General features: G+C 43.2%; 1 protein-coding gene across 1 annotated transcript in view; it reads right to left on the minus strand.

Moving 5' to 3' along the window:
• Nucleotides 1-1,264: 1,264 nt before the first annotated feature.
• Nucleotides 1,265-12,769, minus strand: part of syt7b (synaptotagmin VIIb) — a gene marked incomplete at both ends in the record, with an annotated part of 148,066 nt that continues 136,561 nt past the window's right edge. The window contains 6 exons of the mRNA XM_080730007.1: nt 1,265-1,369; nt 3,302-3,501; nt 3,742-3,856; nt 4,652-4,821; nt 9,538-9,796; nt 12,479-12,617. Of these exons, the coding sequence (XP_080586133.1) occupies nt 1,265-1,369; nt 3,302-3,501; nt 3,742-3,856; nt 4,652-4,821; nt 9,538-9,796; nt 12,479-12,617 (988 nt within the window). The remainder of the gene's footprint in view (nt 1,370-3,301; nt 3,502-3,741; nt 3,857-4,651; nt 4,822-9,537; nt 9,797-12,478; nt 12,618-12,769) is intronic.

The following is a 12,769-nucleotide window of genomic DNA, read 5'->3' on the forward strand; positions in this document are numbered from 1 at the left end:
ACGCACGCACGCACGCACGCACGCACGCACGCACACACACACACACACACACACACACACACACACACACACACACACACACACACACACACACACACACACACACACACACACACACACACACACACTACACACACTTTTGGAAGCTGGCTTTTTGCTTATTTTATGTCTCTGGAAGAACATGTTGATTCTCTTTAAGTTCTTTTAAAAACAAAAATATAACACAACATTAATTACTTTACTCTTTACTATCCTCAAGGAGGGATTCCTTTCCCTGAAAATAGGAATGTCTTTTTTGCCATTGTTCTGTCATTTTATCCTTTTTTTGTCAAAGAACTCCATTTGGGTTTACAGCACAGCACCCACAGCACGCACAGACAACAAGGGGTTCCAGCCAAGAAGAATCATTACAGCGATGTCAGAGAAAGGAAAAAAAGAAAGAAAGAAAGAGAGAGAGATCAAACATAAAAGCTGAGTGGGGGGAGTGACACAGTCCAATTCAAGTCCGATTCCACTGTCAATACGGACCATCACTCTTCTATTGCCTGTGACGGTTGTCTTCATTTTTCAGATTGCATTGTGGGTAATAGAGAAAAAGCAATGGCCAGGAGGGAGAACATGAAACAAGACTCTGTAGTTTGGCAGTGGCAACATGGAGACAGAGAGCTGATGGACATTTCCTGTGAGTCAATGGCTTTACTCAGGTCTAAAACCTGTCATACGTATGTATTTGAAGGCTGTCCCCCCCTCACCCCTTGTCACCTCAGAACAATGGATGGTTATTATGACATCAGTTTGATCCTGTTTGATTTGGTTGTTTGTATCCATAAGTGACAGTTAGCACTGCTTCTCAGAGCAGTAGGAGCGACATACAGGACCTGGGGAAGAAAAAAGAAAAGTAGAATGTGTCCAAGGATAGTGAGAAAAACTATTTTGTCTGTGGACGGCGGCACAATAAATGATTGTTTTGGATGAATGTCCTGACGCCAGCAAATCAGTCCTGTTCAACAACACAAGGAAGGGGGAACTGTGTTCAGGCTCAGGTGTGATAATGCAAGTCGCAAGATTTAGGACTCAACACAGTAACAGAAAATGTACTGAGTTGCAAAGGGGCAAGAAAGATGCCTGAGAACGTAGAAATGACAGTTTGCAGCTCCAGACTGTAGTTTGGGGTAAATACAGTATGTGCTGAGGACAGGGACTGGGGGGCTGATGCGTGAGTCTAGAGGGGACGTACTGTATTCTAGGCAGTTGTTGCTGGCTCTCAGGCCTTGAGAGAATGCCATTGGGCGACGGCAGAGCGGGGACGACCCATCATGTCTTTCCAGTGTTTCACCTCCGCAGGGCCGCTCTTCCATGACAGATAGATCTGGCAGAGAGACGGAACGAGACAGAGAGAGGATGAGAGAAAGAGATGTAACCATGATCGATGACACAGAGATGATTACACTTCTAGAAAAGCTTGTCAAAGCAGTAGGTAAAATAAACTCACTGGAGGTCTGACGTTGAGTCCTGCTATCACCATTTAATCCGTCATTTAACCTAACACGAAATGTAACCATAATCTAGAGCAGGGATGGGGCAATAGGTGGGAAGAAATATGTAGATGTGTCACTTGCTGGAATATTCTGATGAGAGGACATGAAGTAAACTAAACACTTAGGAGTTGTTGAGCGGACGTTTATCTTTTGGAAGTAACTGTCACTCTACTCTGTACTAAACTACAATACTTCTGGGTTGACATATTACATTTTTTTCAAGGATATTTGAAGTACAGCTACAACCTGTAACCTATATTAACCATTTTTGTAGTGTCAGACTCAGAAGTGTTAAAATCTCTAAGAGTACATCAGCAAAATCTTTTGTCCTATGGTTTAATCACGGCTAAGAAGCTTATTTTAATGGGCAGGAAGGGGAAGGAGGTGCCCACAAGGAAAATATGGCTGACAGAGTTGACAGACACCCTTCATTTGGAAAAAAAAAATAGATACACCATAAAGGACAAACCTGAACAATTTGAAAAAGTCTGGGGACCACTAATTTCCTTCCTGGAACAGGAGCGGGCCTCCTGATAGTTTGCAAATAGTTTATAGTAGCGCTCTGGGGTTGGGATTGGCTGAGGGGGGTGAGGAGGGTTCCTTGGGGGTTATTTTGTGTGTATTTGTTGTGTTTTTCTTGTTTGTTTTTGTTTTCTTAAAAAGATTAACAGTGCCCTATATTATTTTAATGCAAATTAATAAAAAAATATTTGAAACCGGAATTAACTGTCACTCTGTGTCCAGCACCAGCGACAAAATGGATGTGTGCAAGCCACTGTTCTGAACAAACATAACATGCCCATATATGCCCATCCAACTTGCATTGTTCCCGACTTGCATGGTCCCCGACCCCAAGGATGAGTACATCCTGTGCTGATGAGGTGTTTGTTGTTTTACAACATACAGGTATATATAGTATGATCCATGTAATACTGTACGCAGTGGTGTGTTCTAGGTTTTTTCAGAGTGCATACGATAATCATTCCCTGCGCGTGGTCACCAATGGATGAAATGGTTAGTAGAGGAGCTATGCTTTTCGTTCCTTTTTTTTCTCCAAAGAATTCGCACGCCATACTACGTTTATAGCGTGACACGGTAGAACACACCACCAAAGTAAAACACTGTACAGGGGCATATTGAAACAGCGTTTTACCTTCACTAAGGGACGAACGGCCTAATAGCTTCCCATGAACAATGGATTTCCTGGGATACTAGTACATTGCTTGACACTACCAGCTCAGTGGTCTTGTGGTAAGAGTGTCCGCCCTGAGATTGGGATGTTGGGGTTCACAAGGTTCGCTTTCCATGGTGCATTAAATTCACCCATTCACACACCCATTCAAACACCTTGTTGCTCATTGGGAGCATTTAGGTGCTCAGTGTCTTGCTCAAGGACTGAACAGGGAAACTTTCGAGCCAAGACAGTCACTATCCCGAGCCACTGCCACACAAATGGTCTCCTTATGTATACATAAAGGGGCAAGGGTTTCCAGCAACCTATAGTTAGATAACCCATTAACCTTCACGTTTATATTGGGCACTACTAGGTAGGGAGTAGGGATTTGGGTTTCATTGAGAACCCCTGATCTACTACATTACAGTATTATAATCAAAGCTATGTCTCTGGAGGGCGTTGCTGTGTCTGTGTGTGACCAGCAGGGGTCAGTGTAGACTGGATAAGTGATCAGTTGGTGGCGGTCTGTTCTGGTTGAGTGAGCAGACATAAAAGGAGATGGAGGTGGGAGATGGAGAGAAGGAGGTACCTTCCCAATGACATCATTGCGACTGAGCTTGTCCTTGTCCATGACGGTGATAACAATGGTGGTCTCCCTCAGCACGTGGGCGGGCACGTCGAAGGGGAAGGACTCGTTGAAGACGGGGTTCAGACAGCGCTTCATCACCACCGTCTTTTTCTTCTCCACTTTCTTGTCCTTGTGCATCAACCACAGCTTCACATATGGGTCTGAGGAGAGGGAAACGGGACAGTTTGCATGATTATACCTTTTTACCTCACATTGCTGACTATTACAATGAATGTACAGTAGGCTGAAACTGCAATATTTTTCATACCACTCCCTGAAAATGAAGATATACTCGCTAAAATATTACAATTTCCTAACTTTTACTTATTATATGAGAAGATGAACGTGCAGATCTAGAGGAAACAATAAATGCATGTTTGAAGTTGAAGAAGCTGCTATACCGGAGGTGCCTCCGATGTCCATGGCTTTCAGATTGCGGGCTTTGATGATGCTCACAGTGATGATGTTGGCTGTGGGGTTGTAGCACAGAGACACCAGAAGATCGCCTCGACTCCCCTGAACCAAACACACACAACAGGACTATTAGTCACTTGCACTTCTCAAATGTTTCTTCCTGCTGGCTTGTGTTTATGGAATAATTCCTTCTCATCCTGGCTGTGCTCTCTCCATCTACAGTCCAACCAGCCTCCTCCTCAGATTCTCTAGGCCCGGGGTCTTCAACAGGGGGTCCGGGACCCCTAGGGGGTCCTCAGAGTTACTGCAGGGGGGCCACCAAATCCTTGTGTGATAGGATAATTATTTTAAATGAACAATTGAATCCTCGCATCCCTATACTCTGAGGAGAACTTCAGCCAAAAATAGCAGATCTACAAGCTCTCAACACCTCGTGCTGCGAGGCGTTGAAAGCTTGTATATTGGCTATTTTTTGGCAAATAGGTTTTGTGTAGAGGTAGAAAAGAGCAGACCAAGTACAGAGTGAAAGGTCAAGTTTACTAAGTATCGACGATTTATGATTTTAAGTGGTTAAGTGTCAAACAAGTCTATGAATCTATCTATGAAATCGATGGGAATCTCCATCACACATTTATACAATATGTATAGAGGGGGGTCCCTGCTTCATCTCTCTCTCAGCTAAGGGGTCCTTGGCCTGAAAACGTTGAAGACCCCTGCTCTAGGCTATCTCCATCACGTCCCCACATCTCCCCTGGGAAAGCCACAGCAGCCAGCAATGACATCACCAGTCACATTCTGTCCTATCTTCTCTGCTCTCTCTCTCTCTCTCTCTCTCTCTCTCTCTCTCTCTGCCTTTCTCCTCGTCCACTTCCATCCCTCCCCCTCTTCTGTACTCACGCTGCCATCGCTGCATGGTTTGAGCTCTTTCCAGAAGGTCTGCATGTTGGCCAGGTCCAGCTTGTTGAGGGGGATGGACACCTCTCCTATGGGATCGTTCCTGCTGAAGCGGTCGTAGTCCAGAACCTGCAGGTACAGGGTCCGCTGGACCACTTTCTCATAGGGAAACCCTTTGGGAGAGATAGACAAGGCCACTTGTTATTGTATAAGAGAATATACAGTATGTTGCTGCTTTCAGGAAGGAGATACGGTGTTCCAGAATACAATAAGGTCAGACTAAAAAGGTCCTTTGTCCATCAGTCGACTTTAAGGCTTAATCAGGAGCTTAGCCATAGTTAGGCTAGGCAGTGGACATTGCTCTTATTATCCTTGTGTATGTAACACTGTTTGTTTTTTGTTTCATTGTGTCAAATGTTTGTATATATGTTTTGCATACATGGCTGCTGTGTCGCAAATTTCAGTGTGAACTGACATTAAAGTACTATCATATCATATCATATAACAACTGTGCTATATAACTTCAACATGGTCACATCTAATAATGCACATATTTTCCAAGTGGGGGCCATGCCCACCAAGGGGGTGACAGGGGGCCAATTAGAAACACGCACACACACGCACGCACGCATGCACGCACTCACACACGCTCAACCTGAAGTCCATATTTTGGGCATGTCATTATTGTTAACATTTTTCTAAACCTTTTAAACATTTTCCTTCCACAAAAAAAGAAATCCCCCAAAAATCTGATCAAGCTCATAATACGTCTGTGTTATTTTGCAATGGGGTGTGCAGCCATAGGTTATGGCAGTTGGGGAACCCCAGGATTAACCTATGGTATTAACCCATGCCAAAATTACAGAACAGCTCACAGCTCAGAGTGTCTGCCCACGGGTGTTGTTGTGGGCACAATGTGAAGCGACTCCGCTTCACATTGTACACATTCGTAACCGTGGTATAATCACAATATACAGTATTACAGCCTTGAGTGTATAATTTCTTTTATAACACAGTTGCCAGTGATTACAGTAGAATTAAGAATCACCCCCATTTCAACCCAAACCTCTCTGGTGTTGGGTTAACAAGATTAGGGACATAACAAAGGGAAGGGAGCGTCCAATCCCACTGTGTTATATGTATACAGTAAGCGAGTTTCTCAATTCTAGGAGAGCTAAGGCAAAACCAAGCCCCGGACTCATTTTTCAAACTTGTGATTGGCTGAACCGGAGATAGGGAGCGCTCCATTGTAGTCACTTGGACTGCGGCAGAGGTGCACCAAAACCTGAACCTATCCTTAACCGTTCCTAACCCTAACCCTAACCCCAACTCTAACCCTAACCCTAACCTTAACCCTAACCCTAACCCAAACTCTAACCCTAACCCTAACCCTAACCCTAACCTTAACCTCAGTAAAACTAACGCTGGTGAATGCTAACCTGGTGAAATGCTAACCTGCCGACGCTGGTGAGTAGCTAACCTGCCGACGTGGCTGAAAACGAGTGCTCCTTGCCTTAGCTCTCCTAGAATTTAGAAACTCGCATACAGTAATATCCTATGTTAATTATAATATAATATAATAATATCTGAAATATAGCTGCAAGCAGCGATAAAGTGTCCAAGGCATAAAAAGCAGGAAAGCAAAAAGGCATCAAGGGAAAGCAAAGAAGACATGAAAGAAAAACTAGAAGCAGTGTTCTTCCGAACAGGACTCCGGCAGGTCAGGTAGGTTTTTTTTGGCCTAGTGGTGACTCTATAATAGGCCAAAGTGAAAAGGGTACCACGTGTTCTTGGGCCTTTCACGGCAATCGGACGCTGCATGCGGGATTTGAAGCATTTTGTTCCAAAAATGTGTTTTGCAAAAATTGACCCGCTGGTGGTGCTATAACAGGCCAATGTGAGAAGGGTGGCATCTGTTCCTTGGCCTAGTGGGAATGTGTGTGCAAAATCTCACACACATCGCAGGCTGCGTTTGAGACATTTTGTTCAAAAAGGAGCAATCCTGCAAACCTTGGAATTCAATGTTAGCCAATTAGATAGAATATGATATCGGACAAATCCGTCATGATTACATCACTGTAGAGATACTGTGTACTGACGTGTGTGATTTTCTGATAAAATCTGAAGGAGTAATATCAAAGAATGTGTTTAACATACTGTAAGTCGGCCTTCTGGTGGCGCTATAAATGTCAGATGTGAAAAATGCAGGGCACAGGTTTTTCTTTGGCCTCTGGGAAGTGTGCATACAAAGTTTTACACTAATCGGTGGTTATAGGTAAAAGCTTTTTTACACCCCCTGGACATGACGTTAGTATGTTGCAGGGACTTACCCCCAATCCAACTCTTGATGCTGAGTGCCAAGCAGGGAGGCACTGGGTCCCATTTTTTAGAGTCTTTGGTTTGACCCAACTGGGGTTTGAACCCAGATCTCCCAGTCTGAGGGAAGACACTCAAACCACTAGGCCACTGAGCTGGTAGATGATATCATTGCAATCCTTGGCCATGACAACATAGCTGTAGACATCACAGTTTGTATTATAATGCTTGGTTCAGGAGTTATGATGCAAAATACATTATTTAGTAATGGCGGATATTAACATACGCATCAAGGAGGGGCATTTTTGGGAAGGCTCCATATCAGACATTGTTCAAGGACCCAAACTGTACAAGTCTACCAAATTTCATGGTTTTATGCTTATATCAACCCCAGGTGTGATTCGATCCAACGACCTTCTGCATGAAAGGCATATGCCCTGACCACTACACTAGACAGCCACAGGTTCTGATAATCATGTTTATTAAAAAAAAGGGGGAAAAAAAGTTCTATGCTGAGTGCCTTGTTTTTTTTTTCTTCATATTTTGGAGGCTTGGGTTAAATCAGTAAATGTAATCTGAGTATTTCTGAAATTTTCGAGTGATCATATTTTCTTTCACTCAGAACAGAAAAATAACGGCCGGTAGAGAAGGGCTCATTTTAAACATGAACGTGATCTGGAGTCAGATCAGACGTGTCAACATTAAAGAGTTTGACATATGCACACACCGTGGGCATCCAGAATGTTAACATCAATCAATCTGACGTGGGGTTTGAACTCACAACCTTCCGTATATCAAGCACAGGTGCTACCCACTTTACTATAGCAGTCACACATAAGTGACCAGTCATCTAAAAATTTTAGAGGCAGAAGAATAATTTGCATAAAACTGCAATATTCATTGAATTATTAAAAAAGCATGTTTCAATTTAAAAGAAATACGATCTGACAGATCTTTAGATATCGGTCCAAAGTACATGTAAAAAAAGTTCCCTGCACGTGACGCGAAAATTCCGGAATAAAAGCGGGTTTAAGCGTTTTACAAACTACACAAAATGGCGGAAAATCTAAGGGCGGAGCTTACTTAACAAAGACACAGATGTCTTCTGCTTGAGTCAAGGCACGCGTGTAAGCGTTGCACTTCAAACGAAACGAGGCATGACTTATGCCCCTTTAAAGTTTGAGTTTTCAAACGCTTTGTATAGCGCCCTCCTTTTGGCCAATTGGAATAAGATTGGTTTCAGTGATATTTGGACTAACCCTCTACATATTTGCCAAATGCCATGAACGTGTCACTTTGCATGTATGATTTAGAGGCAGAAGAATAATTTGCATGAAACTGCAATATTCAGTGAATTATTAAAAAATCACACCCGTGTGAAGTGGAGCTGTGTGTGTGTGTGTGTGTGTGTGTGTGTGTGTGTGTGTGTGTGTGTGTGTGTGTACCGATTTGTGTGACATTTGAAGAAAATATGTAGGAAAAGGAGCAAAAAGTGTGTTTTGGAGAAAATTCAAGATGGCGGAAAATCTATCATGGCGCAAATGGGCGTGGCCTATATGGGGAGATGCGTCATGACCCAAGGAATCCAGGGAAAAAATATTTTTAATTTTCCGACCTACGGTTCAAGAGTTACAGGCCAAAACGTAAAGTGGGGTGTTATGGCGCCACCATGCGGCCAAATGACACAATTATTTTTTATTTAATCCTTGAAACCACTATGAACCTCCTCTCCAAGTCTTGAAACTCTAGCCCCTATGGTTTGCGAGAGACAAATAATTGAATGTGAGTTTTTGCGATTGCCATTATAAGTCAATGGGGAAAATTAATTCACTAATAAATTAATATCAATTAAACTATTGAACCTTTCTCTTAGCAAGTTACTAGCCCACTATTCCCGAGTAAGCCGGTCGATTTGACATATGGCGCGAGTGTGTGGTGGCAAAACTGTGGGACTAGTAGCGTGCCGAAGTCAGGCTACATACAGACACACACACAGACAGACACACAGACAGACAGACCCACAAAGCTACGTATAGGGAGCCTGTGTTTCACACAGCTCCAAAAATAATGTTTCACTTTAAAAAAAATCCGCCGAGACAGATCTGACTGTATTGGTCCAAAGTTCATGTAAAAAAGTAAAGGTCAGAGGTCAAAAGTCAGAGTGTAAAAGTTGTTCGGCATGAGGAGACGCATAAGTGTATACAGGTTTCATGGCTGAACCTGAAACAGAGCATGAGCTATACCTGTTCAAAGTTGGCATTTTTCAAAGGCTTCCTACAGCGCCACCCTTTGGCCGATTGTTGCGTGTTTTAGCCGTTTGGCATAGTCCTCTGCCATACTGCCGAGTTTCGTAAAAAGCGACTGCACGGTCTAGCCACTAGAGAAAAGGTGGCGGAATAATAATAATAATAATAGTAATGATGAAGTCAAATATCAATGAGTGGCCTTTAGCACTTCATGCCCTTGGCCACTAATAATGATGAAGTCCAATATCAATGAGTGGCCTTTGCCACTTCGTGGCCTTGGCCACTAATTAGTATATCAGCCACATTGTAGTGAGTAAGATATCAAACCTTCAAACAGGAAGGTCTCATTCCAGTGGGGGTTGAGGTTCTTTCTCTTGACTTTGGTCTCCAACTTGTGCTTCTTGTCAGGCAGAAGGTAGATTTTGACGAAGGGGTCAGATGTGCCAGAGAAGTCTTTAGCAGGCAAGTCTTGGCCCTTGAGAACCTTGACCGTGAGGGTGGATTCCTGGAAGTTGTAGCCCACACTGAACTGGATACGTCCCAGCTTCTCTACCTCTGGACCATCCTCCTCAGAGCCAGGAGACAACTAACAAGGACAGATAAGGAAATAAGCTGTATTTTCATTGAATATATTAGATATTAGGCCCTAAGTAGAGCCCTGGGGGACCTGGACAAAGAGGGAGCATGTCGATATTGCGACATAGCATCTGTTCGACCGTCCATTCTTTTGACATGGGTGAATGTTAACCTGGTGAAAAAGCTAACCTGCAGGTGAGTAGCTAACTTGCCGACGCTGGTTGTTGAAAGAATGACACATCGAAAGAGCGAGATTTCCCCGACAAAGAAGGACAAAGAAGTATATAGAGTTTAAGTGCTCAAAAGTTATATGAAATTTCATAGCACCTTTCCTTTCCTTTTTTTATTTAATTACTTTTTCTTTCTTTTATTTTTGTCTCTTATAGTGAAAGTCGTTGACTGCCTTGCGATTTATAACCGCAATGCATTTTTGTGTATTAACTCCAGGAGATTAGCAACCACTATGGCGGAAGCAAATGGAGGTCCAATAAACTCAAGAGAGAGAGGAAAAAACAACTTTTAATAGCATTATTCCCCCACATGTGTCATATTGCCACTGTGTTTCTCAAACCTTAGAGCAGGGGTCTTCAACAGGGGGTCCGGGACCCCTAGGGGGTCCTCAGAGTTACTACAGGGGGTCCTCTAAATCTTTGTGTGATAGAAGCTTTTTTATATTAACCACTTGAAACCTAGCGTCCATATTCGGAGAACTTTAGCCAAAAATAGCAGATCTACAAGCTCACAACGCCTCACGCTGAAAGGCGTTGTGAACTTGTAGATCGGCTATTTTTGGCAAAGAGCTTTGGTGTAGAGGGGAAAAAAGAGCAGACCAAGTATAGAGTGAAAGGTAAAGTTTATTAAGTATTGACAGTTCAAGTGGTTAAATATCTGAAAACATAAATTGACATGAATCCAAAATACACTGATTATTGTCAAACAATGAAACTATATAGAATCTATGATAAGGTTGTGGGGGTCCCTGCTTCATCTGTGTCTCAACTAAGGGGTCCTTGGCCTGAAAATGTTGAAGACCCCTGCCTTAGATCTTCACCGTGCAGGAAGGCTAGAGCAGAACCTCCCAGAATGAGTATTAAGTGTCACCATGGTGAACACCTCAGCTATGCCATTCAACAACCCACATAATTACACATGGCTCATCTCCATGCCTGCAATATTCACACAGAACAGATTGCATGTTCTTCCACTGCTAATTAGCCACGTTTGCTGAATAAGGCATAGGCATATACAGTGTTTCACCCACTCTGTGTCATTCCACAGAGAAAATTATTGGTTTCCCTTTGCTAAGATATCGTCGTTGTCGGGTGAAAACCTTGGCTTGTATATCCAAAACCGTTCGTTTTGCATTTATCATTTTAAAAATGATTTAAACTAGTGAAAACAGCCGAGCACACAACGCCTCGCACTGCGAGGCGGTGTGTGCTTGTAGATCTGCTGTTTTCACTACTTTTGTTGAAACTTGGAGATACAAGGTTTCCACCCGACAATGACGATATTGCCATTAATTCTAGGCTTTGTGTTGCTCTACAGATGCATCGGCTGAGGGAAGCCGGTGATAGACGGCGCACTACCTACAGTAGATAGACGTAGGAGGGGGGAGGCAACGATTCAAGTAGCCTCTTCATAGGTTTACACTTAAAGGGATATTTCACAAAAAAAAAAACTAAAAAAAACGTTTTGTCATTTTATCGTCTAATCAGGCTTTTATGAACACCCTGGACAGTTTTTAATTTGCTTCATTCAGTTTTTAGATATTTGGTGTAAATGTTACCAGGCCCTCCTCCTCTAGGGCCGCTCCCCATACACACCCATTGTAACTTAATTTTAACCAAGATAGATTAATTAAAAACACCCATTATTTTTTTCTGATGACTCATAAACCCTCCTAATACGTGAGCAGGCCTTGTTTTTTCCATAACGTTTTTCATGTATTTTTAATAATTCTTTGGGAAAATGGAAAAGATTAAATACAATAAAAATATTAACTGTTCAGGGTGTTCATAAAAGCCTGATTAGACCATAAAATGACAACGTTTTTTTTTAAGTGAAATATCCCTTTAACTAAACTATATCATGCTGTCTCAGAAATCCTTTGCATAACTATATTTTCCAGACCCAGCACAATATGGCATACAGATAATCTCAACCTTGCTTGCTTGGTTGTACATTATTATCGATCATCTTTGGAAAAAGTAGACAAAATAACGTGCTCAATCTCTCCAATCAAACTCTTAAATTATTAGTATTGGTAATGTAATGGTAGTCGACTAAGACTCCCTCAATCGACTGGTCAAGGTCAGGCCTACATGGTGTCATCCCTACGAATGACCTGTGTCAGTGGTGCGACAGTAGGAGTATGGTACGTTCATGTAGGTGTGTGTCAGTGGTGTAACAGTAGGACAGGGGTTTTCAACGTTTTCAGGCCAAGGACCCCTTAGTTGAGAGAAGATGAAGAAGGGACCCCTCCTCAACATTTTCATAGATTCGCAGCGCGAGGCGTTGTGAGCTTGCAGATCTGCTATTTTTGGCTAAAGTGGACGCTAGGGTTCGAGTGGTTAGGAAAATCACACAAAGATTTGGAGGACCCCCTGTCGTAACTCTGAGGACCCCCCTAGCCTAGGGGTCCCTGTTGAAGACCCCTGCAGTAGGAGTATAGTGTGGTGATGTACTGTACCATGAGATGGTCGCTGGTGACAGAGTTGGCCAGATCGGACACAGAGGAGTTGGCATCGTGACTCGGTCCGTGGCGGCGTCCTGTCTCTTCAGGTGTCTGACCCTTAGGGCTGTTTCCTGGCTTGTTACCCACAGTCCTGCTATTAATGGACACGCACACACACGCACGCACGCGCACACGCACGCACGCACGCACGCACGCACACACACACACACACACACACACACACACACACACACACACACACACACACACACACACACACACACACACACACACACACACACACAC

This window comes from Nannobrachium achirus, assembly GCF_963921795.1.
Source record: "Nannobrachium achirus genome assembly, chromosome: 7".
Lineage (NCBI taxonomy): Eukaryota > Metazoa > Chordata > Actinopteri > Myctophiformes > Myctophidae > Nannobrachium > Nannobrachium achirus.